Genomic DNA, 27,678 nt, shown 5'->3' with positions numbered 1-27,678 from the left:
CCTGGTACCCCAACAACTAGCCTTGGAAGATTGGTGTCTTTTCTTGGAAGGTGCCAAATTTCTAGTGAAAATATGGCTCCTTGTCATGAAGAAAAATCTGTAGAGATGTATATTTACTCACTTCTCTGCGCACACAATAAATGTGTTTTTCTGATCAGCGGAAGGCGACGAGACAAAATTGCATTGTTCACTTTTTGTTCAGCTCTTTTATTGTGACACAAAAGCAGTGCTGTATCTGCGGTTTTCTATAAGCAATAGCATAGATAGGATTGCTAGCAAATAAGTATCAATCATTGATATTCTTCATGCATTGATGGCTCTCAGCACCATGTTTGCCATCTAAGGCCGCCTGTCCACAGCCGGGACGGAATACCGCCGTGGGGGAGGAGTGGAGATCACTAAAAGGCTCACCGTGGAGAAATTGCAGCATGCCACGATTTTAATCACGCGAGCGGAAAATCGCCATGATTTTTTGTTCGTGTGCAGTAGGCTGCGCTTTCCAAGGGGTAACTATGGAAAGCGCAGCCTACTGCACACGAGTGGAAAATCATAGCTATCCCATGGAAAGCGTGTCATGCCAGCTCCGGATGTGATTTATCACCGCGGATCTCGCAATGACACTTCGCCGGAGGACAGCCAGCATAGGCCACAATTATACACAATTAAACCACATTTTATTAGAAATCAATGCAGAAATCCAGGTCACTCCAAAGGATTCACTGTATGGACAAAAGTACTGCATGTTTTTCAGAAAAAGTGCTTTATTATTGTATTTAGTAACTTGTCAGCCCTCCTTTTGCTTGTATTACTGTGGCGACACATCCAGGCATACTCTCCACAAGTTCTCAATAAGTCTGGGCAGTAATAACTCACCACTCCTCGTACACGGCTGTAAGAAGAGATTGTTGTGAGATGGGCGTGGGTGGCGGTGTCGTACCCGTCGCTCCAATTCGTCCCTCAAGTGCTCGATCGGATGAAGGGTTATGAAATGAGCAGCTTTTTTATTTTACCCATGCCCTTCCCAGCATACCATTCAGCAAACTCAGTATTTGCATATTTGCTGATTTTCTGCAGTGTCCAAATACTTTTGGCCATATATTGTGTGTTGTCTTGCAACTGTATCGGCATGTAGAAATTGTAGCATTTTGAGAAGGTTGGCTAGGAGGGGAGTCCTTCATGACTGTGCATTGAGAGGCGTCGATATTTAGAAGGACCACAGAAGAAAATATATATTTAGATACATTATGTCATTCTAAAATGATTTGTGCAAAATCAGCATTTTGAGGAGAATTATTCTCAGTATGAACCCTGTAATGATTCATAAGATGTGATTTCTGGGTAAAACATTTCCCACATTCTGAACATGAAAATGGCTTTTCCCCCGTGTGAATTCTTAGATGTTTATTAAGTTGTGATTTTTCTGTAAAACACTTCCCACAATACGAGCACGAAAATGGCTTCTCATCTCTGTGAATTCGTTCATGTTTACTAAGATTAGATTTCTTTTTGAAGCATTTCCCACATTCAGAACATGGAAACGGCTTTTCTCCCGTGTGAGTCCTCCCATGGGTAATTAGACCGGACTTATTATTAAAACGTTTCCCACACTCTAAACATGAAAATGGCTTTTCTCCTGTGTGAGTTCTCTGATGCTGAACAAGAACTGACTTCTGGGTAAAACTCTTTCCACAAATAAAACATAGAAATGGCTTTTCTCCTGTGTGAGTTCTCTGATGCTTAACAAGAACTGATTTCTGGGTAAAACTTTTTCTGCACTCTGAGCATGTATATGGTTTCTCTCCTGTGTGAATTCTCTGGTGTTCAAGAAGAGCTGATTTTTGAGTAAAACATTTCCCGCATTCCGTACATGAGAACGGCTTCTCCCCCGTGTGAATTCTTTGGTGTGTAACAAGATCTGACTTCTGAGTGAAAGATTTCCCACAATCCGAACATGGAAAAGGCCTCTCATCGTTGTGAATCCTCTTGTGTATGGCTAGATTAGAGTTCTTTTTAAAGTTCTTCCCACATTCAGAACATGGGAATATTTTTCTCTCTTTGTGGCCTATAATTTGCTTTGAAATCTCAAATAGCTCAAGAGGCTCCTTATGATTATATTCATCAGCTGTCGGATGTTTGCTGTGAAGGTGTGGGGATTTGCTGGGGTGGATGAGGTGTTCCCCACAAGTGTCTTCTGTGACATGGGTTTCTGGAGGTAGAAGGAGCTGTTTCTCCCAGTTGCTGGTGTAGTCATTGGCTGAGGGAAAACAATTATTTGAGCCCATTACTGTACAACACTGTATAATGTTATAACATTCTTATTTGGAGTTTCATGAGCCTGACTGTAAAACTGCTTAGCCTGGGCGCTCTTATTTCTGAGAGGATAGGTAGTCTCTATGCTACACCCTTGACAGCTGTCAATGCCACTCTTTCTAACCCAACTTATACGCTTTTTCTGCTTCTTGTATTCTCATGTTAGAATATCAGAGGTGTCGAGGGACAACCACAGCTCAGGGTCCTTGTAGACGAGCTGGTTATCTTGTTAATGAGTGACGTCACCACTCTTGTGCAACCTGTAGGTTATACATCGTTGGTTCATTCAAATGAGAATCGTTCAGTCTTTCACATTGGCTGTATAAGTGAGAACGTCTGAACGATCTGTATCTACACTGAACGATTAGTGAACGAGTTAATAATGATTTTTATGCCTGCAGAAAATGAATGATTATCATTCGCTGTTCAGTCGTTGGCTCACATTTAGACCAAATGATTTTTGTTCACTTTCATGCATTTGAACAACAGTTCCATCTAAACGCTCCTTTAGTGACATAACTGCATGGTCTCCTTTTCTTCATCCCTCACACACAAATGTAGCTTCCAAATCCATTACCAAACTAAAACCCTATTCAATTTTATCCGACTTCCCCTGCACTTTGAGGTTTACCTCTGCACATTTGTACAAATCCACCTATTATTCCAGCTCAAAGGGTCCCTGGAGCCAGGCCACCACAAGAAGATAGCTCCCCATCCAATTCTGAGCCATTCCTCTCGTTTAGGTTACACTGTATGACAGGCTTAGCCTCTGCTAACAAACTAAGAAGTTTAGAACTTCTCATTTTCTACTACAGATTGATCATCATGGGAATCCCGCTTTCAGTGTCTTTCTTCATTCCCTTTCAGGACCTGAGGGTTTAGTTAAACCAAAACATTATTTAGGACATTATGTATGGGAAATATAGTATCTTACACATCCATTCCACCTGTGTGTCGTTGGGTACCCATTGCCATAGAACTAGTAAGGTAGTGGCAGCACATTGTGTTACTGGGCTGTGTAGGGTGATGAGTGAAAACAAACCCCAATTAGCTGTAAAGTCATATAGAAGGATTATTACTCACATGGGATAATCTCCATAGGAACTTCCTCCTGCTTACAAAGTTGATCCCCCCATACATAGATTTCTTCTACGAATAATTCTGTTTCCGTATTAGTCAGATTTTTATCCTGATTAAAAAAGTGGAACAATAAATGTAAAATTTATCAGACAGTTCAAGCAAACAAGACTGGAAACGAGTAATGAATACAGGAACAACAATGTAAGAGTAAATGTATTTGCTTCATCTACCTGATCATTTCCTGGATAGAGAGGACTCGGACATCTCTGTGGTTTACTTCTCTTACTCGGTCCATCTGTAGCAACAAACGAACAATAACTGAGAACATCCTTTACGCGAGACGACGGAACCCTGAAAAGTTCTCGCTCTCCTGCGATCAATAAAAATCTCTTACCTGTTGGAGAGAGGGAATTGTAATGGTCAATCATGATGTCCTGGTAGAGATCCTTGTGTCCTTCAACATACTCCCACTCCTCCATTGAAAAGTAGACAGTGACGTCCTGGCACCTTATAGGAACCTGACAACACAATGACACGGTCATCATCATCCTCCTCCTCACTTGCTGCCCTGTATAATATTTCAGAATTCCTCACCTCTCCGGTCAGCAGCTCAATGATCTTTCCAGTGACTTCTAGGATCCTCTCCTCATTGTTACTTCCATGTATTACTGGGGTCTCCATGATCGGGCTCTGGGTTACATGTGATGGGCTTCTGTTTGTCACACATGTAGTAGATGTCTTCCTCACTACTGTATAATCCTGTGTATGGGCAGAACACTGTCACCGCATTGTACCCCTACTCAAAGGGGTTTTGCCATTAGAAAAAGAAAAAAAAAAAATCAATACTAACCTATTCCTCCCCAGTCAGTCTTCTTACCGCATCTTCTCTTCGCTGATCTTCTCCTGGCTCCTGCAGTCCCCCGGGTCACCTCCAGCTGGCCGGATCCTATTCTACCTGTGACATAGTGTCCATTCTCAGCATTCTGCTTCGTGCAGGTCAGGAGAAGATCGGGGAGGAGAAATCCTGACCGCTGATGTCTGCGCTGAGGTGAGAGGTCAGCAGCTACTGCCACTATACTGGAGCTGCAGGCGGGGGAGTGTAAAGCCTGTAGTAATGCTGCCTAACCAGAGGCCAATATGGGTGTTGCTCCCCTGGCCAAGCAGCATTACTGGTACTACTATGGGGGTCACTATTACTACTAGGGCCAATATAGAAGACACTGTTACTACTGCGGTCCCTATTACTACTGGGGTCAATATAGAAGACACTGTTACTACTGTGGTCCCTATTACTACTGGGGTCAATATAGAAGACACTGTTACTACTGTGGTCCCTATTACTACTGGGGTCAATATAGAAGACACTGTTACTACTGTGGTCCCTATTACTACTGGGGTCAATATAGAAGACACTGTTACTACTGTGGTCCCTATTACTACTGGGGTCAATATAGGAGATACTGATACTACTGGGGCCACTATGGGGGGGGGTTCATCAGTACTGGGGGCACTGTAACTATTAGGGCTCGTTTACATGGGATTAAGCACATTTCAGTCATAAAAATACGGTGCCCGCATTTTTCGGCTGCTCCAACAGAACACACACAGGCTCATTGAAATGGTGTGCAAATATGCAGTGAATGTGCAGGTTTCCTGCGTATTTTTGCTGGTCCATCTCCTCTGCAGCTGCTACCATGCAAGAACTGTCTGGAAACCACAAAAGATGCAGAGTAGGTCTCGTGTTGGGGTAAAAAAGCTCTTTATAGGAAAAAATCCAGACAGACAGAAAAACCAAGAAGCATGTGCCGCCTAGGACAGGCTCCTTGTTCCTCCCGGGGCCGTCCGAGGCATGCTCCTTGTTCCTCCCGGGGCCGTCCGAGGCATGCTCCTTGTTCCTCCCGGGGCCGTCCGAGGCATGCTCCTTGTTCCTCCCGGGGCCGTCCGAGGCATGCTCCTTGTTCCTCCCGGGGCCGTCCGAGGCATGCTCCTTGTTCCTCCCGGGGCCGTCCGAGGCATGCTCCTTGTTCCTCCCGGGGCCGTCCGAGGCATGCTCCTTGTTCCTCCCGGGGCCGTCCGAGGCATGCTCCTTGTTCCTCCCGGGGCCGTCCGAGGCATGCTCCTTGTTCCTCCCGGGGCCGTCCGAGGCATGCTCCTTGTTCCTCCCGGGGCCGTCCGAGGCATGCTCCTTGTTCCTCCCGGGGCCGTCCGAGGCATGCTCCTTGTTCCTCCCGGGGCCGTCCGAGGCATGCTCCTTGTTCCTCCCGGGGCCGTCCGAGGCATGCTCCTTGTTCCTCCCGGGGCCGTCCGAGGCTTGCTCCTTGTTCCTCCCGGGGCCGTCCGAGGCTTGCTCCTTGTTCCTCCCGGGGCCGTCCGAGGCTTGCTCCTTGTTCCTCCCGGGGCCGTCCAAGGCTTGCTCCTTGTTCCTCCCGGGGCCGTCCAAGGCTTGCTCCTTGTTCCTCCCGGGGCCGTCCAAGGCTTGCTCCTTGTTCCTCCCGGGGCCGTCCAAGGCTTGCTCCTTGTTCCTCCCGGGGCCGTCCAAGGCTTGCTCCTTGTTCCTCCCGGGGCCGTCCAAGGCTTGCTCCTTGTTCCTCCCGGGGCCGTCCAAGGCTTGCTCCTTGTTCCTCCCGGGGCCGTCCAAGGCTTGCTCCTTGTTCCTCCCGGGGCCGTCTAAGGCATTCTTCTTGTTCCTCCCGGGGCCGTCTAAGGCATTCTTCTTGTTCCTCCCGGGGCCGTCTAAGGCATGCTTCTTGTTCCTCCATATCTGTCTGGATTTTTCAATAAAGAGTTTTTTTTACCTGATGCTGGACTTATTCTGTTTGCCTATGAAGCGAGGTATAAAAGAAGTGTGTAGACAGTTGCATCATCCAGCTGGTCAGCGTGTGGACATCCTGCAATATAAGAGGGGAAGGTCTGCCTCGTGAGCAGCGCTCCGGCAGAGAGCATAGGGGTCCTGTAACTCCTAGGAATCTCTCACACCCTTATCACGTGCCCGTCTTATTAATACAGATGAGAGCGATGTCACATGACCACGTGTATAATACCTCTCCAGTCAGCAAGGAGATAATTTCCAGTGTGAGTTCCAGTATCTTCTCAGCCATTGTCTTCGTGTCTGTACAGTCAGGATAATTATCTCATGGTGGATCCTACAAGGAGAAAGTGAATGCAAAGTCAGATTGGGAGAAACATCTCATGTTGTATGTTGCTGATGTGGAATTGTGTTGTACAGTATCACTGAACTGCTGTCTGTACTACACCCTTGAGAGGGGTCATTAGTCACGGACTACAGCCAGCCAGGTCTCTAATACAGAATATACTATTGTGTGCGCCCTCCATGCCGGCAACGGTTCTCACACCCTTGGGAGGGGTTTTTCCCTTTCAGCACCTTTTAAAACCCGGGTTTCAAAAAAAGGCGGGTGTCAAAAAAAAAAAAAAAGGCACTAATAGCTGCCACTTGTACTCTCAGGGTTCTAGGACTCAGTCCTTTTCCTACTCCCTTTTATAACAAAATACTAGAGTTCCTACAATTTGGATTCTCAAAATCCATATTGCTTTTACTACTACTAAGAAAAAACTTTTAGCCACTAAGTCATAAATTTTAGATGTCACCTTTTTCCTACTAGACATAAGAGTATCCACAACTGCCCCTCAGTAACCAGGCCACCAGTTGTAACTGGTGTACGTTGGGACAGTTTACTGGTCCCTGCATGAGCAAATCCTCTCTGCATGGTAGAAGAATTGGGCCTGAAGTGATATCATCATGGAGTGATAAATATGACCTTTATGCTGCTGTCTCTGATTTTTTGAAGAGCCCAAGCTATCAGAGGTAGAGGAGGAAACGCATAAGCCAGTGACATTTACCATCTTTGAGCGAATGCATCCAACCCCTGGGTTGTCCTGCTGGATGCTGTGAGAATAATTTGTGGCACTTCGAGTTATTCCAGGAGGTAAACAGGAATCTGTGGTTTCCCCCACCGGGCTACTGGCTGGTTGAAGACCTTGGTGTTGAGGGATCACTCCCCCGGGTTGAGTTGTTGCCTGCTAAGATAGTCTACTATCTCATTCTGAGCCCCATGCTGTTATGGACTGAAGATTGACCTCTGCCCAGGAGAAAATGTTCCTTGTCAGCTTCTATAAGTGTCAGTGCCTGGTCCCTCCCTGATGACGAACAAAGGAAACAGTCATCATATTGTCAGAATATATTTGGACATGCTTCCCTTTAATTTCGTTGCACTCATCAAGACTTCCCAGACTGCTCTAAGGTCCATATATTTAGGACACTGGGAACTAATAAGAGGAGGCCAGGACCCCTGGAAAAAGGTTTTTGCTACTTGAGTCCCTCAACTTGCATCGGTGATTATGAAACCAAAGGAACCTCATGCCACCATATTTCCTTGCCCGGGTTATTGGAAAGAGTCCACCAGGTCAATAACCTCTTAGCTAGTGGGGATAGCTAATTTTTTTAAATATCTGTTTCCTGTCCATTTGGATGGAACCTCCCTTTGCAGGGGCCCAGAATGTGCCCGAGCCCATGGCACCATGGTTACGCATGCAGTCATTTTCCCCAGAATTTGCATTGTTAACCAATTCTATCACCTGACTCTTTCCTGCGGAAGAGATGAGCCTGCGCCCGTATCCAGCAGTACCCCAAGGAATACCTTTTTAGTGTCCGGGGTCAGACTTGATTGTATAGATTATTATCCACCCCAGACCTGAAAAAAGTTCTATCATCTGCAATAAGTAACAGATCGTCAAGGTATGGGACAATATTAACCCCTTGACCTCTGAGGTGAGCTATTGGCTCTATCAGTATTTTGGAGAGGAGCCAGAAAGGGGAGGGGAGCTCAGAGCACTGCTCCCGGCTCTTCCAGCCTCCTCCCCCTGCAGAGAGAGACGCCGCATATCGGCTGGGCGTGAATACCCAGCGGTCGTCTGAATGCACCCTCAGTGCTCTTCATAGCTGCTTTTGGTGATGTCAGTCCTAGTCCTGGATTTAGACTGCAGAGGCTCCACCAACCAGGCCTGGCTGGGAAAAAAAGCACACCCAGGCGCACAGCTGACATCAATCCCATGCATTGCAGAAGGATGATTTTAACCCCTTCACTGTAGACGTGCGCCTGACTGCGCCCTGCATCAACTTACAAGGATACTGGTGCGAAACGCCATGCTCCTATTCACACCTGGGGATTTGTGCGAGATCTGTGGGTTACGGATCCAGCGGGTCCTGGGTGGAACGGACAGTGCAATTCATCCAGTTTGAAAGACTGTCTGTGCTATTTGTTAAAAAGGGAACCACGATGGAACAGAAGCAAACTGATGGATTTCCATTTTTCTGAAAATCCAATGGGGAAAACCCCCTATGTTTAATGCAGTTTTTCCACTCATAAGGGCTCTTTCACATGAGCGTATATGGACCACCATTTTTATGGCCGGCCGATATACGCTACGATGTGAGGTGTAAAAACTCGAACGGGCACACACATCAAACGTTTGTGCGCCCGTTCAGATGGCATGGGCCCGGGCACATATACGCTGAGGCCGCCATGCCGTTGCCCCTTCCCTCCCCGTCACCAGCTCGCCCCCTCTCTCCTCCCCTCCATCTAATTGCGATGGGAGGGGGCAGGACAGGGGTGGAGGAGCCGTAGGAGAGAAGAGGGAGGGAGTTTAGCAGTCACTCTGCTAAACTCCCTCCCATCTCCCGTTTCCGTCCGCTGTCATTAGCTCCCATAGGGGCCCATGTAGCAGCCGACGTATTCTGGCCCAAAAGATAGTTCCAGGACTGTCTTCTAGGCTCGACGTAAAAACGCCCGGCACAATATTGGCCGGCCGCTTTTACATGGTGGGAATACGGCCATGTGATCTGATGCATTGGAATCCAATGGGGGGAGGGGTGTGCTGGGGGTCGTGTAGAGGGTGTAGTACCACGACGGGAGGAGGCATCCAAGTAACATACACGCCGAGGGGGGGAGGGGTGTGCTGGGGGTCGTGTAGAGAGTGTAGTACCACGACGGGAGGAGGCATCCAAGTAACATACATGGGGGGGGAGGGGTGTGCTGGGGGTCATGTAGAGGGTGTAGTACCACGACGGGAGGAGGCATCCAAGTAACATACATGCCGAGGGGGGGAGGGGTGTGCTGGGGGGTCGTGTAGAGAGTGTAGTACCACGATGGGAGGAGGCATCCAAGTAACAAACATGCCGGGGGGGGTGCTGGGGGTCGTGTAGAGGGTGTAGTACCACGACAGGAGGAGGCATCCAAGTAACATACATGGGCGGGGGAGGGGTGTGCTGGGGGTCGTGTAGAGGGTGTAGTACCACGACGGGAGGAGGCATCCAAGTAACATACATGGGGGGGAGGGGTGTGCTGGGGGTCGTGTAGAGGGTGTAGCACCACGACGGGAGGAGGCATCCAAAGTACTGGGACCAAAGCCAACACCAGGAGCCGTGCGGCACGAAGAGCTACTCCAGACTAATGGTGCTGTTATACGGGATAACTGTCTGACTGTGAATGGAGGCGGCGAGGGAAGAACCCTCCTGCCCACAACACCTCCATGGCATGAGTGCCGTCAGCGATACTCCGCTGGTGGAGAGGAGGAGGGCGGCTTGTGTAGGACATCCTATGGTAAGACCACCCGTGGCAATGTCTTGGGGACCGCCAATCATTACATCACCTGTGCAGCACTGAGGACATCCTGAAGACATGACCTGCTGGGGTTAGCTGAGGACTGGAGTTGGGGAAACACTCGTGTGCCGCGGTGGGGGGTCATACAGAGGGCGCCGAGGGGGGGAGGGGGGTCATACAGAGGGCGCCGTGACAACATGTATAGGGATATTCCCTCACTTACCTATCTGTGTGCTGGAGGCTGAAGGACCTGTGATGACATCACACTCATGTGATCAGACATGTGACTCCTGTGTGGGAGGAGCTAGAGATCCTTGGGAAGCTCTTCTCTAGGTTCTTGGAGCGCATAAATCCCTATTCAACACCACCTCTACTCGAGCCAACATAAACGACCAATCACTGTGAATCAGCCAACTCAAATAACCAATCACCGTAAATGAGTGAATCCAAACAACCATATGTATACAGTGTAGTTGTCTGCAGTGTAGTACATGTGTCTCTCCTCAGGGTGGCGCTGTATACTATGTAGTTGTCTGCAGTGTAGTACATGTGTCTCCCTCAGGGTGGCGCTGTATACGGTGTAGTTGTCTGCAGTGTAGTACATGTGTCTCCCCTCAGGGTGGTGCTGTATACTATGTAGTTGTCTGCAGTGTAGTACATGTGTCTCCCCTCAGGGTGGCGCTGTATACGGTGTAGTTGTCTGCAGTGTAGTACATGTGTCTCCCCTCAGGGTGGTGCTGTATACTATGTAGTTGTCTGCAGTGTAGTACATGTGTCTCCCCTCAGGGTGGTGCTGTATACTATGTAGTTGTCTGCAGTGTAGTACATGTGTCTCCCCTCAGGGGGGTGCTGTATACTATGTAGTTGTCTGCAGTGTAGTACATGTCTCTCCTCAGGGTGGTGCTGTATACGGTGTAGTTGTCTGTAGTGTAGTACATGTGTCTCCCCTCAGGGTGGTGCTGTATACTATGTAGTTGTCTGCAGTGTAGTACATGTGTCTCCCCTCAGGGTGGCGCTGTATACGGTGTAGTTGTCTGCAGTGTAGTACATGTGTCTCCCCTCAGGGTGGCGCTGTATACGGTGTAGTTGTCTGCAGTGTAGTACATGTGTCTCCCCTCAGGGTGGTGCTGTATACGGCATAGTTGTCTGCAGTGTAGTACATGTGTCTCCCTCAGGGTGGCGCTGTATACTATGTAGTTGTCTGCAGTGTAGTACAGGTGTCTCCTCTCAGGGTGGTGCTGTATACTATGTAGTTGTCTGCAGTGCAGTACATGTCTCCCCTCAGGGTGGCGCTGTATACGGTGTAGTTGTCTGCAGTGTAGTACATGTGTCTCCCCTCATGGTGGCGCTGTATACGGTGTAGTTGTCTGCAGTGTAGTACATGTGTCTCCCTCAGGGTGGTGCTGTATACGGTATAGTTGTCTGCAGTGTAGTACATGCCTCTCCCCTCAGGGTGGTGCTGTATACGGCATAGTTGTCTGCAGTGTAGTACATGTGTCTCCCCTCAGGGTGGTGCTGTATACGGCATAGTTGTCTGCAGTGTAGTACATGTGTCTCTCCTCAGGGTGGTGCTGTATATGGTGTAGTTGTCTGCAGTGTAGTACATGTGTCTCTCCTCAGGGTGGTGCTGTATATGGTGTAGTTGTCTGCAGTGTAGTACATGTGTCTCCATGTGTCTCCCCTCAGGGTGGCACTGTATATGGTGTAGTTGTCTGCAGTGTAGTACATGCGTCTCCCCTCAGGGTGGCGCTGTATACGGTGTAGTTGTCTGCAGTGTAGTACATGTGTCTCCCCTCAGGGTGGCGCTGTATACGGTGTAGTTGTCTGCAGTGTAGTACATGTGTCGCCCCTCAGGGTGGCACTGTATATGGTGTAGTTGTCTGCAGTGTAGTACATGTGTCTCCCCTCAGGGTGGCGCTGTATACGGTGCAGTTGTCTGCAGTGTAGTACATGTGTCTCCCCTCAGGGTGGCGCTGTATACGGTGCAGTTGTCTGCAGTGTAGTACATGTGTCTCCCCTCAGGGTGGCGCTGTATACGGTGTAGTTGTCTGCAGTGTAGTACATGTGTCGCCCCTCAGGGTGGCACTGTATATGGTGTAGTTGTCTGCAGTGTAGTACATGTGTCTCCCCTCAGGGTGGCACTGTATATGGTGTAGTTGTCTGCAGTGTAGTACATGTCTCTCCTCAGGGTGGTGCTGTATAAGGTATAGTTGTCTGCAGTGTAGTACATGTGTCTCCCCTCAGGGTGGCGCTGTATACTATGTAGTTGTTTGCAGTGTAGTACATGTGTCTCCCCTCAGGGTGGTGCTGTATACTATGTAGTTGTCTGCAGTGTAGTACATGTGTCTCCCCTCAGGGTTGTGCTGTATCTGGTGTAGTTGTCTGCAGTGTAGTACATGTGTCTCCCCTCAGGGTGGCGCTGTATACGGTGTAGTTGTCTGCAGTGTAGTACATGTGTCGCCCCTCAGGGTGGCACTGTATATGGTGTAGTTGTCTGCAGTGTAGTACATGTGTCTCCCCTCAGGGTGGCACTGTATATGGTGTAGTTGTCTGCATTATGGAAAATGGAGTGAACCGCATCGTGTGTTATACGTGGCGGCGGCCTGGAAAATAAGACAGCATATAAAAGCATATTGAGTGCAGCATGACATAAATGCTTTGTTGGCTGTATAACGCTGTAGCCGGCTGCGCATGTTCTTCCTGGGTTGGAGTAGAGTGTATGATTCATGCGGAATCAACTACCTAATAAATAGCTTTGGCTCATACTTTTTAATACATATTCAAGAGGAGAGCAGTCGATGTGAGAGACCAGGGTGTGTGTGTCAGCAGTCTGTGTGAGAGAGCAGGGGTGTGGGCAGTCTGTGTGAGAGAACAATGGTGGTGGGTGGCGGTCTGGCACGTGGGGGAGGCAGTCTGTGTGAGAGAGCGGGGCGGGGGCGTCTGTGAGAGTGCAGGGGTGGATGGGGCAGTCTGTGAGAGTGCAGGGGTAGGGGGAAGCAGTCTATGCGAGTGCAGGGGTGGTGGGGAGTAATGTGTCTGAGAGAGCAGTCTGTGTGAGCGGCAGGGGTGGGGGGCAGTCTGAGAGTGCAGGGGGAGCAGTCTGCGTGAGAGGGTGGAGGGTGGCAGTAATTTGGTACTGGTGTTTATCTGGTGTTCACACGGAAAATCTTATGAAGTCGTGGTTACTTTAGAGATACCGGGAAAAAATATGTTCACCATTTTGCATGGTTCTCTGCGTTACCCAGGAAACACCATGGGGAGGCAACCATGGGATGTTTCCTTTATATAAAATGACATCAGGAAGTGAGAGAATTAGATTACATACGTAAAATTTGGACGCTAATTCTTTTGCGCTTAGAATTGAATAATCGAGTTGGGACCCATTAACGTTTCCTATTTATGACAATCAATGCTAGTGCCAAATTTCATGTTTCTACGACATCGGGAAGTGAGAGAATTAGTGGCAATGATGGAAATCGAACGATCTAAGTCGGGGGGGGGCGTAACTGTCGACGACGCTCGCACGCGCGCCATTTATCATAGGATAGATGTCCTATGCCAGTAATCTTCCCAGCAGTGCACTCAACAACTTCCCAAAGTTTCATGGCGATCGGATGAATGGCGTAGTAGCGCATAAAGGACAGACAGACAGACAGACGCATACATTCAATTTTATATATATAGATAGGCGCCTCTCTCTGCTGTGTCCTGCAATGCTGCCCAGTTCACCATTCCAGTCTCCGTTTACAAAGCGTCACAGAGGCGGCAGCTGAGCTCTGTTATGGGCTGCAGCCTCCGTGATGTCCAGTAAACTGAGTGGAGCTGCCACAAAATATCTGGATCTGCTGAGGTGTCGATCATAGATCCGGAAGTGCTAGATTAGCGATGCATGGCAAATTCAGTCCAGTGAGGATGTCTACTAAAGGGCAGATGTGCTGTGGATTGCTGGTCTGGTATCTCCAGTGCTGTGTGCCCGGCCCTTATGTCATCTGTGTCACAGTGTCGGACGGGGGTGTTAGATGACCTAGTCCGGCCATGAGAAATGTGCTGGTGTGCCCACCAGGTCACTCAGTGGGAAATAAAGGTTCCTTCTGCTTGTTAGCTGGTGTATGTGAGGAGGCCCGACGGCCACATGCCCCTCTTACGCCGCTGGCGACGAGAACAGTTCTGTTCTAAATGCTGAAGAATGGAGTTATGGAGATTAGTGAAGACGCGGATGTAATTTCTTGCACTGAAATATTGTTCTTCGTTTATCACCGGTAATTGCGGGTTAGTCACACACAAGTACGGTGGGTGGGGTTATAGCCTGGGAAGCTGCAGCAGTATATATATCTCCGCAGCTAACTGGTATAACCTGGGAAGTGCAGCAGTATATATGTCTCCACCGCTAAGGGTTGAAACCTGGGAAGTGCAGCAGTATATATGTCTCAGCCACTGCCAGGTATAACCTGGGAAGGTGCAGCAATGAATAGGTCTCCACCACTGTAGGGTTTCTATAAGTATGCGGCGTAGTCACACAAATACGCAGGTGGGCCGGGTATAACCTGGGCAGGTGCAGCAGTATATATGTCTCCCCTGCTGCAGGGTATAACCTGGGACGAGCAGCAGTATATATGTCTCCACCACTGCCAGGTTTAACCTGGGACGTGCAGCAGTATATGTCTCCGCTGTTGTTGGGGGTTTCTGGCCAGGTAGAACCTGGGGAGTGCAGCAGGATATATGTCTTCACTGCTACGGGTTAGAACCTGGGAAGTGCAGCAGTATATATGTCTCCGCCACTGCCGGGTATAAACTGTAACCTGGGAAGGTGCAGCAGTATATCTGTCTCCTTTGCTGCCAGGTATAACCTGGGAAGTGCTGGCCTCCTGTGATTTGGACCGTTGTGCAGTGTAATACCCGGAAGGGGAATAACCCGTCCGCCTGACAGAAACCGCTGAAAGCAACGCATTCTACGGTGTGAACGGGAGCCTCTACTGCTGTGAGGGTGGAGCTCCAGGCCATAGGCGGGGCAGGGGCTAAGTCCACAAGGACAAGCCGTGACATATCTGTCAATCAGATAACAATCCGCCCTAGCCGGCGGCCTCTAGCTCCTCCCACACGGGACCCCACCCTAGGAGATCACGTGAGCGGCTCGGTGCTGGAGATGGTCTGCCAACCTGTTGTGTGGTAATGGTGCTTGCTATATTGTCTGTCGTGGCTGAGCATGTTGCCTTGCCAGGGTCTGCTCCAAGCGGACACCGTCAACATGGCGCTTGTGTTCTCCACCCGCCTGCAAGTAGGAGTCGCTGTGGTGAGGCAGGCGGAGCTGCTGGAGGGCTCTGCACTGTTTTAGCTCACAGCTTTTCCTCTGGAGTTGGCGGTCGGATGCTCAGGATCCTCTGTAGTCGGACATTGCTGGTTGGAGGCGGAGTGCCAGCATCTACCCCATTGGAATGAATGGGAGCGCAGCGCCCCATTACCCTCAGGGCTCTCCCAGCACCACACTCCGTAGATACACTGAATAAAACACTACAGCCCTCTATATACAATACTAGCTGATATACCCAGATTCGCGGGAGTTCATTTCGTCTGATCTCCCAGAAACTCCAATTCGTTTATGACCACGTTTTTCCACTTCTATAACAAGCTATATACAGTCCTGGGACTGCTGGACTACTCGAAAGTTAGTTCCTTCTTGACAGAGGCTAAATTACCCTTTTCCCTAGCCATCAGGATTGTTGCGGCAAAAATATATGGCCGTCTAGGGAAAGCGGAGTGTACCTTGTGAATGACGTCATATGACCCATGCTACGGCGATAGCATGATGGGGGACAGCAGAGTGTACCCTGCGACCGAAGTCTAGGTGACCCGTGCAGTAGGGCTGCCACACCTAGAGTTCAGTACGTCATATGACGGAGGAATTAAATGACAGAGCCCACACAGTTATGGATTCATCAAAGAATTCCCAACAAATCGATGTCGGGCTTCTTTATTTATAGTCCCCTTGCATTGGGGTGTCGCAGCATCATTGGACAATTAACTAAGCAGTTTATTGGTTAGTTTCCAATCCAACATTTGTCATAGGTCAACTTAACCCTTCTTCGTGTCCATTGGCTACACCTCATTACTCCAAGAAATATCATAGTTCTTTACACAGTTCTCAATCCGAACTCTGATTGGTTACTTCTCAGACATTTCATGGCATTCACTGGGTACATTCTAATCCTTCATTTGCATACCTTCCAGAATCTTCCAAGTCAGCAGTGAATAACCACTTGACAGAGTGCTGAGGGGCCCAAGTAACTCGAAGTTCTTATTTTATCTCACCATACATCTTAGCTAAGAATATGGTCCCGCGATCTGTGCAATACATTTCAGTATGATTCTGTGGCGTAATATTTCAAATATTACTTATATACATATATCTATATACATACAGGCATACACACATACATGTACACCTACATATATATATATATATATATATATATACATATATACATACATATATACACTCACATATATCCAGCTCAATGAACTACTTTATTCTCTAGTCTTAGTGTGAGGCGTCAACCCCTCCCTTAGTATCGTGATATTCCTAGGGCCCCTTCAGCTAACATGTGGAAGCTTCTTGATATTCTTATCTCATCTAGACATATGTCCCTAGTTTGTGAAGTAACTTCTCCTGGTATATTTCAATGGTGTCTCTAATTGTGCATTTTTTAATTCATATAATTATTATAATACCTTACAATCAAATAATTTCCATTACAAGGATCTTTTAGAAAATAATATTAAATGGCAGAGGAGGACATTGAAGCAGCCAAATCTTTGAGCATTCCTGCTCTGGATAGCTTTGGGGCTTTATATTACAAGAAACTAATAAACTGCTTAATACCTCAATTGGTCACCTTGTTTAATGCTTCACTCATTAGGAGAGATTCAAACTAGAACAATAAAGAAAGGGAAGTGAAAGGACAGGTAAAAATACACAGCTAATTAATACATTTGAGAACCTTGTTATTAGAAGTGAAAAGAACAAAGGCAAAAAATTCAGACGGAAAGTAGAGGAGCAAGAGACCCCGATCACAAACTAAAATGTTTTTACACAAATGTACAGAACATGGGAAGCAAACTAGGAGAATTGGAGCTCCTAACACAGGAAGAGAAAAATGATGTCATAGGCATCAGGGAAACTTGGTGGAATGATACATATGAGTGGAATACAAGGCTTGAAGGGTAAAACTTATTTATAAGAAACAGACCTTAAAAAAAAGGGGAGGAGGTATTGTGTTGTATGTTAGGAAAATATTCATCTCCCCAGAGATTCAAGCTTCAGAGCTGGGAGTTCTGTAGAAACTATTTGGGTAAGAATACAAGGAGAGAACAACAGAAAGGACACCATTGTAGGCATTTACTATAGGCCACCTGGACAAGCAGAAGATATGGAGGAACTCTCTGACATATAACATGACATAGTGATTATGGAAGCTTTTAACTATCCAGACATTTGTTGGGAATTTCTCTCAGGTAAAAGTAATGGATCCAACAGATTCTTATCAGCTCTTGATGAAAACTTTTATCTTCCAAAAGGTAGAGAAAACAAGGGGATCTGCTATCTTGGACCTAATTCTTACCAACAGGGAGGAAATAGTTGAGGAAGTAAGGGTGGCTGGGACCTTAGGAGGCAGTGATTATACAATTCTTGAATTCTGGATAAAAAGGGGAGGAAGACCTGAGAAAACTCAGACCTCAAGGTTGGATTTCAGAAAGGCAGATTTTAATGAACTCAGAAAGAGGGTAGGAAGAATCCAATGGTTGGATGTTCTTAAGGACAGAAATGTCCAAGAAGGTTGAGAAATATTGCGAAATGAGATTCTCAAAGCACAATCGTTAACGATCCCTAAAAGAAGGAAGAATGGGAAGCATTTAAAGAGACCAGGATGGATGAACACAGAACTTGCACACACGTTAAAAACGAAGAAAAATATGTTTATCAAATAAAGAGGCCCGCAACAGAGGCAAAAGAAATTTTAAAAAAGCGGAAATAAAAGAATGCAAGCTATCTATACTATAAGCAGACAGATGGGGAGGGAACACTTAGCTAACTTAAATGAATTCAAGTTTCAAGGTCCAGATGAATTACATCCTAGGATACTAAAGGAAGCAGCGGAGGTAACTGCTGAACCACTCGCCCCAATCTTTGAAAATTCCTGGAGAACAGGAGAAGTCTCAGAAGATTGGAAAAGGGCAAATGTAGGGAAGAAGGTGGATCCAGGAAACTACAGGCCTGTGAGCCTGACTTCTATACCGGGAAAGATCTTTGAGCAAATTATTAAACAGCATGTATGCAAGTACTTGGATAAAACTTGAGCAATTACCAGAGCTAGCATTGGTTTCTAACAAACAAGTCATGCCAGACGAATCTAATTTCCTTCTATGACAGACTCACCGACTGGGTTGATCAGGGAAATGCGGTGGATATAGTAGATCTTGACTTAAGTAAAGCATTTGACAAAGTATCTCATACCATACTTATTGAAAAAATGATCGAATAGGGGATTGACAAGGCAACTGTTAAGTGTATTCACAACTGGCTGACTGATCATACTCCAAGAGTGGTCCTAAATAGCTACACATCCAAGTGGAAGAATGTATCAAGTGGGGCACGAAAAGGCTATGTCCTAGGCTCAGTGTTGTTCAACCTTTTTATAAATTATCTGGAGAAGGGAATTGATGGGAAACTGATCAAATTTGCCAACAACACAAAGCTAGGAGGGATAGCTAACACTAGGGAAGAGAGAGTATTCAAAAAGATCCAGAAAAGCTTGAACAATGGGTGGCAACTAACAGAATGGTATTTAACAAGGAGAAATGCAAAGTCCTACATCTGGGCAAGAAAAATGAAAAAAGCACATACAGAAAGGGAGGAATTCAGCTAAGCAGTAGCACATGTGAAAAAGACTTGGGTATACTAAATAAATCATAGACTGAACATGAGTCAACAATGTGATGCAGCAGTCAAAAAGGCAAACAATTCTGGCATGTATTAAGAGAAGCATAGAGTCTACATCACGTGAGGTACCTATCCCCCTCTACTCTTCCTTAGTCAGACCCTATCTGGAATACTGTCTCCAGGTTTGGGCACCACACTTTAAAAAAAGACAATTTTCCAGTGTGAAGGTAAGTTGATTATCTTTAGACTTGAAGAAAGCTTTCGACTCTCTTAACTGAGAATATCTTTTCCTACAGAGATGGCTTAGTGACCATCTTGAAGCCTTTTTTTTTTTATAAGGCACTATGATGCGGGTAAAAACTAGGGTTTCTGAATCAAATAAAAAATTAATATTGGTAGAGGCACTAGACAAGGCTGTCCCCTTTCGCCCATCCTATTCATTTTCGCTACAGAGGCCCTAGCATAGTCTATTAAGTTATTCCCTAATATCCCAGCATTCACTGTGGCAGCATTCATGTAGGTCATCAGCAGAAAGAACATAAATGTTCTCTTTCTGCTGATGTCCTACATTTTATGGTTTCATCCCCTCTGAGAACTCTCTCTAACTTATTCTATCTGTCCAATAGCATTACCTCGTAATGGTCTTTAAGTCTTCTTCTGGGTCTAGTTAATGCTGATTATTTTCTCAGTCTTTGTGGAGAGTGGATGAGTTCTACTGTAAAGCTAAGTGGGTGCTTTTGTTTGCTCATTAGTGTTTTTATTCTTTTTAGTTAGTTAGTAGCCAAGGAACGAGACGTGGGGCCGCCTTTATCAAGGCGATAACCTCGCTTTTAGGCAGGGCAGTTCTTTTCCTAGTCAGGGTTAGAGTGCTTCTTCCTTTTACCCTGTTCCACAATTTGCTCCGTGTGAACACAACCTTACATTCATTGTGTGCATGACGCGTCTTACACTCAAGGGTGAATGCAGCAGTATGCCTTACAAGATTGATTACTTTCCTGGCTTTTCTTTATAGTACTGGACTCCTTATACAATGGCATCGGTATCTGACCCTCAACCCAATGCCCTTCCTCTCACAGTCCTCTCCTATAACTTTCAGGGGTTTCCAGTGTTATCAATCATCGAGTGCACACATTATTAAATATTATCAAGCCTCCAGCCGGGCTCAGCTCTCAACTCCATTCTTGATCCCAGATTTCCCCGTGGGTAGAATTGGAGGGAGCGGTATGTTCTGGACTCTTGCTTCATTGGTTGATATATGGTGCTCACTAGACTGTTGCACATGACCCTGGGGTTTCACTGTCATGCTTCAGGAAGTGCCGGCAGGAGGATACTATGTTCCACATAGGGTGGGAGTGTCGTACAACTTGTAAATTTTGTATTTAGCATATGATCTATTCAGTGAAGGACATCAACTGTAAGAAGGACTCGACAAACCCTGGGCCACAGAAAAGTAGTGTGGTACCACACTCTTATGAAAACTGTCTAAAAGAAAATCTTTGTTGCCCATAGCAACCAATCACAGCACAGCCTTTATTTCTTATACTGCAGAGGTAAAAATGAAAACTGCGTTGTGATTGGTTATGGGCAACAAATACAGATTTTGTTTTAGAGAGCTCTTATAGGAGTGTGGTGCCAGTCTATGTTTCCGTGGACCAGGGTGCACAGTGTGGGACAGCAGCAATTACTAAGGCCAATCTTAGGTACCCTATGCTGCTGTCAGTGATTCATAGCAATATAGAGCACCAAAACAGCTAGGCGAACAACTGAAAAAATATCAAGAGAAGGCCAAATACCACCCCAACAGGGACGATACTGGCCAGCATATGAGTGAATCTCAATCTGAGTCTACTGGTAGGTTTTTCCAATGCCAAGCAAAGACCTGAAAGTTTATATTGCTCCTCAGAGACTATCTGTATTGCTGAGAAGTATAGCAGTGGATCAGATGTCTGCAGCACTGCCTCGATCCTAGCTTGGCCCATTAAGATTCCCCCTACTATGCCCCTGTCCAAATTGCTCAGAGGCAGGGGGATTGGCAGGGAAGGCACCAAACAGCAACTAAGAGGCAGAGTAATTTTGTGGGGTTGTTATGATGCGGTGTGGATGGAAGAAACTCAATGAAGGCTGGTGAAAAAGCTCCTGCACTGCTGAGTACACCTTACACCCTACAGAAACATCATCATCATGCTGCTGGGGTGAAGCCATATGCGCTCAGAAGTGTAACAGTATGTTAGGCTGAAAGAAGACAATGTCCATTTAGTTCAGCCCGTTTCCACCTCCCTTTGTTGATCCAGAGGAAGGCAAAAAAAACAAACTAGGAGGCAGAAGCCAATTTAGCTCATTTTAGGGGAAAACAGATCATGGGAGAGATCCTTGTATTGTCCCTTAGTGTATTTATACATAGTTAGTTGGTCGCCCCTTAACCGTCTTTTTTCTAGGGTGAATAATCCCAATTTTAATAGCCTCTCTGGGTATTTCAATCCTCTCATTCCGTTTATTAATTTAGTTGCCCTTCTTTGAACCCCCTAAAGCACTGCAACATCTTTCTTGAGCACTGGTGTCCAGAACTGTACGTAGTATTCCATGTGAGGCCTGACAAGTGCCTTATATAGTGGAAGAATAATGTTCTCATCCCTCGCCCCTATGCCTTTTTAATGCACCCCAAAACTTTGTTTGCCTCTGCAGCAGCTAACTGGCATTGATTGCTCCAGTTAAGTCTACAGTCAACTAGTACCCCCAGGTTTTTTTTCATATCACTTTTCCCTAGCAGTACCCCATTTAGGGTATATTGGTGACATTTGTTTACCCTGCCCATGTGCATAAGCTTACATTTATCAATATTTAACTTCATTTGTCATTTTTCAACCCAAGCCCCGTTTATCTAGGTCCATTTGCAGTCATATATAGTCCTCCATTATATTAATCATCTTGTATAATTTCGTATCATTTTCAGATATCAATATTTTACTGTGCAGCCCCTCTATCAGGTCATTCATAAATATATTGAACAGAATGGGGCCTAATACTGAGCCCTGTGGCACCCCGCTATTAACGGGGGCCCAATCAGAGTACGAACCATTTATTACCACCCTCTGCTTTCCATGTCCGAGCCAGTTCTTTACCCAGATACACACGTTTTCACCCAATCCGAGCTGTCTCATTTTATATATCAACCTATTATGCGGCACGGTGTCAAATGCTTTAGAAAAATCCAGATATACAAGATTAATAGACTCTCCCAGGTCCAGCCTAGAACTTACTTCATTGTAGAAGCTGATCAAGTTGATCTGACATGATCGACCCCCTCATGAGCCCATGCTGATGAGGAGTTATACCATTGTTTCCCCTGAGGTTATTTAAGGATGGCATCTCTCAGAAACCCCTTGAATATTTTTTCCAATTATTTAAGTGAGACTTACCGGCCTGTAGTTACCAGGCTCTAGACTCCTTTTTGTATATTAGAACCACATTGTCAATACATCAAACCAGTGGTACAACCCCGGTCTCAATAGAGTTCCTAAATATAAGAAATGGTGGTCTATCTATGATGTCACTTAGTTTCCTTAGAACCCTTGGGTGTATTCAATCTGGGCCGGCGATTTGTCGATTTTAATCTTTTTTAACCGACTTTGCACTTCCTCCTCCATTAGGCAGGGAATATTTAGAGGGGGGTTCATTTTATCCCCCTGCATCTAGTGTGACATTTTTTTCTTTTGTGAATACACTTGAGAAAAAAACTATTATTCCATAGATTCGCCTATTAACTTTTAGCAATGTGGCATGGCTGTGGCCATTTTAAAGTGTAATGAAATCAAATTTCATAATTCTGCCAAAAAATAGAATTGTGAAGTCCCCAAAGGGTGAATTCATTTGATTATTTTCTAACTGCTAGGTTATATAGAGGTAGGAGGAATTGTTTCTACTTTTTCTCATTGAGGTTACTCTTAGGAGGGAATATTATCTGTGTGTGAAACATCTGCTTTGATGCTGTTCAGTAAGGACATTGAGTGAGGTGATGAGAGGACCACTGTCAGATATTTCAATAGGCAATACGAAAGTGTCAATAACCATAGGCAGAACAGCTGAAAATTCTATTTTGTTATACAACCAGTAACACAGAGATCCAGGCAGTAAAAGTTTTAAGAAAGTGGTAGACATCCTACTGTTGGATAAAAGCAACTTTGGGGATACTGATATGGTACAAAAATAGTAATTCTGATGGAGAACTACAAGTGAGGTAAAACATCTGCTACATTTTAAACATTAAAAGTGCTCGCTAAGTTAAAACATTTCCCTTAATCGGGACATGAAAAGGTCTTTCCCAGTGTGAGTTCTCTGATGTACAATAAGATATGATTTTCTGGTGAAACATTTTCCACATTCTGAACATGAAAATGGTTTTTGTCCAGAATGGGTTCTCTGGTGGTTAACAAGATCAGACTTATGCCTAAAACTCTTCTCACATTCTGGACATGAAAATGGTCTCTCTCCAGTGTGAATTCGCCCATGCTCAGTAAGATGCCATTTCCTTGTGAAACATTTTCCACACTCGATACATGAAAAGGATTTCTCTACAATGTGCGTCTTCTGATGTTTAACAAGATAGGCCTTCTGGCTAAAACATTTTCCACATTCTGGACATGAAAATGGTGCCTCCCTTGTGTGAGTTATCTGATGTACAATAAGATGTTTTTTCCTAGTAAAACATTTCCCACACTCAGAACATGAAAATGGCTTCTTTCCTGAGTGAGTTCTTAGATGTTCAACAAGAGTTGCTTTCATGGTAAAACATTTCCCACACTCTGAACAAGAAAATGGCTTCACCCCCGTGTGAGTTCTTTGATGTTTATAAAGATGTGACTTCTGGGTAAAACATTTACCACATTCTGAGCAAGAAAAAGGCTTCTCCCCTGTGTGAATTCTCAGATGTTTGACAAGACTTGATTTTTGAATGAAACGCCTCCCACACTCCGAACATGAAAATGGTTTTTCCCCTGTGTGAGATCTTTGATGTACGAGAAGATCCGATTTCTGGCAAAAACATTTCTCACATTCTGGACATGCAAATGGCTTTTCTCCTTTGTGCCTTCTTTGATGCTTAAAAAGTTGTGACTTCTGGCGAAAACATTTCCCACATTCTGGACACGAAAATGGATTCTCATCTCTGTGAATAATTTCATGCTTCAAAAGATTAATTTTCCTTTTAAAAAGTTTCCCACATTCGGAACATGGAAATATTTTACTCCCTCTATCTCCTGCACTTTGCTTAATATTCTGTGATTGATCAGATGAACGCTGCTTGTGATTATCGGGATCCATATATAGATCTCTGTGAAGGACTGAGGGTATATTTGTAGTAAAAACCATCGCAGAATGTTCTCCATAATAGTCTTCTGTGATACTGGTATGTTTTATTACAGAATCTGGAGATAAAAGCAAATGGCGCACAATTTATTTGTTGCGGTCTTTTGTTGGAAACCTAAAGCAATTTTATTTAATCTTAGCAAATCAATTGCAACATTAAGCTTCCCATGTAATGACCAGCAGATGTATCAAAATACATTGCTGAATCCACTAAAGGGATTGTCCCACCATAATAACTTATCAACTATCCAAAAGATAGGTGCATTACCACGCCTCTTATCTTCAGGGACCGTTATAGAGATAAAATACTGTGCAAAGGTTTTAGGCAGGTGTGGAAAAAATGCTGAAAATAAGAAGGCTTTCGAAAATAGAAGTGTTAAAGGGGTTGTCCCGCGAAACAAAGTGGGTCTATACACTTCTGTATGGCCATATTAATGCACTTTGTAATGTACATTGTGCATTAATTATGAGCCATACAGAAGTTATCAGAAATTTTTCACTTACCTGCTCCGTTGCTAGCGTCCTCGTTTCCATGGAGCCGTCTAATTTTCAGCGTCTAATCGCCAAATTAGACGCGCTTGCGCAGTCCGGGTCTTCTTCTTTTCTCAATGGGGCTCCGTGTAGCTCCGCCCCGTCACGTGCCGATTCCAGCCAATCAGGAGGCTGGAATCGACAATGGACCGCACAGAAGCCCTGCGGTCCACCAAGGGAGAAGATCCCGGCGGCCATCTTCAGCAGGTAAGTAAGAAGTCACCGGAGCGCGGGGATTCAGGTAAGCGCTGTCCGGTGTTCTTGTTTAACCCCTGCATCGGGGTTGTCTCGCGCCGAACGGGGGGGCTGTTGAAAAAAAAACAAAAAACGTTTCGGCGCGGGACAACCCCTTTAATAGTTAATTTTTGTGAATTAAGAAAATGCAAAGTGACTGAATAAAAGGGAAATCTAAATCAAATCAATATTTAGTGTGACCACTCTTTGCCTTCAAAACAGCATCAATTTTTGTAGGTATATTCACACAAAGTCGCTCTTTTGACAATGAAGGAATTAAGGGATGCAGTAGAAACACAATGAAAAGACTGGGCTTGATGGCCTTCCGAATGATAGCTAGAAGTATATGCTTCTGCCATACTTACTGACAGTGTTTAATGAATCATTGCATGAAGGCATACTACTTCCACCAATGAGAGACGTGATGATTGTCCTGATTTGTAAACCAAGGAAGGATTTGTCTCTTCCTGATTCCTATCGTCCAATATCTCTGTTGACCACTGATGTTAAAACTTTAGCGAATGTAATTGTCCAGCTTCATGCCGCACAAACCAACTGCTGTAAAGTGAAGGAGGTTATAGCTGAAGCTTCAGGTGGATTATCGATTTTTGGCATGGGTTGAAGTGCTTTATTCAATACTGGTGGCAAGAATGAGGTCGTATTTCACGTTCCCTCTTCTTCTTGCCTTGGTAATCAAGCACCTGGCTGGTTTAATGAAACAATCACCCGCTATGGTCGGATTGCAGTATGGAGAAATTGAGGAACATCTCACTAAATGCAGATGATCTGTTGTTGTATAGGGGCATGTGAGTAAATCTAGGGGTCCCACTATTAACTTCGGAAAATTGTAATTCTTACTTAAGATTCTTGCTGGTGGACTACTCATTGGAACATACATAGTAATGTACTATGTAAGGTAAAAAAAAACAAACTCATGTCCATCCAGTTCAGCCTATTACACCCCCCCCCCCCATGTTAATCCAGAGGAAGGCAAAAAAAAACAACAAACCAATAACCAATGAGATAGAAGCCAAATTTCCCTATTTAAGAGAAAAAAAATTGTTCCTGACTCCAATCTACCAATTGGAATACTCCCAGGATCAACAACCCTTCTGAAGGTATTAAAGATAACATAATAATTTATTGATCAAGAAAGACATCCAGGCCTCTCTTGAACTCTTATCAATTTCGCCATCACCATGGCTTCAGGCAGAGAGTTCCACAGTCTCACTGTTCTTACAGTAAAGAACCTCCTTCTACGTTAGTGTAGGAACCTTCTTTCTGTAATGTAAAGGATGCCCCCTTGTTACAGTCCTAAGTATAATAGATGATGTGAGAGATCTCTGTACTGACCCCCGATATATCTATACATATTACAGTGCCCCCTTGCTACAGTCCTGGGTACAAATAGATGATGGGAGAGATCTCTGTATTGTCCCCTGATATATCTATACATAGTTATTAGAGCGCCCCCTTGTTACAGTCCTGGGTACAAATAGATGATGTGAGAGATCTCTGTACTGACCCCCGATATATCTATACATATTAGAGTGCCCCGTTGTTACAGTCCTGGGTACAAATAGATGATGGAAGAGATCTCTGTATTGTCTCCTGATATATCTATACCTAATTATTAGGTTGCTCCTTGGCCTTCTTTTTTCTAAACTAAATAATACCAATTTTGATAGCCTCTCTGGGTATTGTAGTCCCATCAACTTAATTTATTACTTAAGTTACCCACCTTTGAACCCACTCAAGCTCTTATATGTCCTTCTTGGGTACCGATGCCTAAAACTGTACACAATATTCCATGTGTGGCTTGACCATTGACTTGTAAAATGAAAGAACAATGTTCTCGCCATGTGCCACCTAGACCTCTTTCCCCACTTACACACATTCTCACCCAGACCAAGTATTCTCATTTTATATACCAACCTTTTATTTGGCACAGTGTTAAACACTTTGGAAAGATCCAGTAACTCTTCCCAGTCCAGTCTAGAACGTACCTCCTTGTAGAAGCTGATTAAACTGGTGTGACAGGAGCGATCTTTCATAAACCCATGCTGATAAGGAATTATACAGCCATTTTCCTTGAGTTACTCCAGGATAGCCCCTTTTAGAAACCCTTCAAACATTTTACCCACAATAGAAGTAAGACTCACCGACCTCTAATTTTCAGGTTCACTTTTTGAGCCTCTTTTGAATATCGGCACCACATGGGCTATGTACCAATCCAGTTTAACAAATCCTGTCACTATAGAGTCCTTAAATATAATATACACTATTACAAATAGTGAAGGTATTTGGGAGCTGTGGTATCTCATAAGCCTTAAAGGGGTTGTCTCGCGAAATCAAGTGGGGTTATACACTTCCGTATGGCCATATTAATGCACTTTGTAATATACATCGTGCATTAAATATGAGCCATACAGAAGTTATTCACTTACCTGCTCCGTTGCTAGCGTCCTCGTCTCCATGGTTCCGTCTAAATTCGCTGGCGGCTTGCTTTTTTAGACGCGCTTGCGCAGTCCGGTCTTCTGCTCTCAGCACGAGCCGCTTCAGCCTGCTAGCCGCTACAGCTCTTCTGCGCATGCACAGACGAGCTGTCAC

At 45.3% G+C, this 27,678-nt stretch overlaps 2 protein-coding genes across 2 annotated transcripts in view; both read right to left on the bottom strand.

Annotated features, from left to right (window-relative positions):
• Positions 1-243: 243 nt before the first annotated feature.
• LOC136588133 (zinc finger protein 665-like) overlaps positions 244-27,678 on the bottom strand; it is a 102,097-nt gene continuing 74,662 nt past the window's right edge. Inside the window, exons 10-11 of the mRNA XM_066587137.1 lie at positions 23,246-24,362; positions 244-1,980 (exon numbers count right to left, since the gene is read on the bottom strand). Coding sequence (XP_066443234.1) covers positions 1,248-1,980; positions 23,246-24,362 — 1,850 coding nt within the window. The 3' untranslated portion in view covers positions 244-1,247. The remainder of the gene's footprint in view (positions 1,981-23,245; positions 24,363-27,678) is intronic.
• Positions 3,504-7,578, bottom strand: LOC136588285 (gastrula zinc finger protein XlCGF66.1-like). Its single transcript, XM_066587382.1, has 5 exons — positions 7,249-7,578; positions 6,432-6,533; positions 3,985-4,149; positions 3,785-3,908; positions 3,504-3,685 (listed from the first exon to the last, which is right to left on the bottom strand). The coding sequence occupies exons 2-5, from the start codon at positions 6,486-6,488 to the stop codon at positions 3,504-3,506; spliced, it is 528 nt and encodes a 175-aa protein (XP_066443479.1). The 5' UTR covers positions 6,489-6,533; positions 7,249-7,578.

Source organism: Eleutherodactylus coqui, chromosome 13 (genome assembly GCF_035609145.1).
Source record: "Eleutherodactylus coqui strain aEleCoq1 chromosome 13, aEleCoq1.hap1, whole genome shotgun sequence".
Classification (NCBI taxonomy): domain Eukaryota; kingdom Metazoa; phylum Chordata; class Amphibia; order Anura; family Eleutherodactylidae; genus Eleutherodactylus; species Eleutherodactylus coqui.
The sequence above is the reverse complement of the archived record's forward strand: the minus strand, read 5'-3'. Positions and strand labels throughout refer to the sequence as shown.

What these genes read in the sequence shown, in the direction of transcription:
- LOC136588285 (XM_066587382.1), bottom strand. Translation starts at nt 6,488, where the DNA reads ATGGCTGAGAAGATACTGGAACTCACACTGGAAATTATCTCCTTGCTG. An exon ending in TCTCCTTGCTGACTGGAGAG is followed by an intron (nt 4,150 to 6,431) that starts GTATTATACACG and finishes GCCCATACACAG; the next exon opens with GATTATACAGTAGTGAGGAA. An exon ending in TTGAGCTGCTGACCGGAGAG is followed by an intron (nt 3,909 to 3,984) that starts GTGAGGAATTCT and finishes TTGTGTTGTCAG; the next exon opens with GTTCCTATAAGGTGCCAGGA.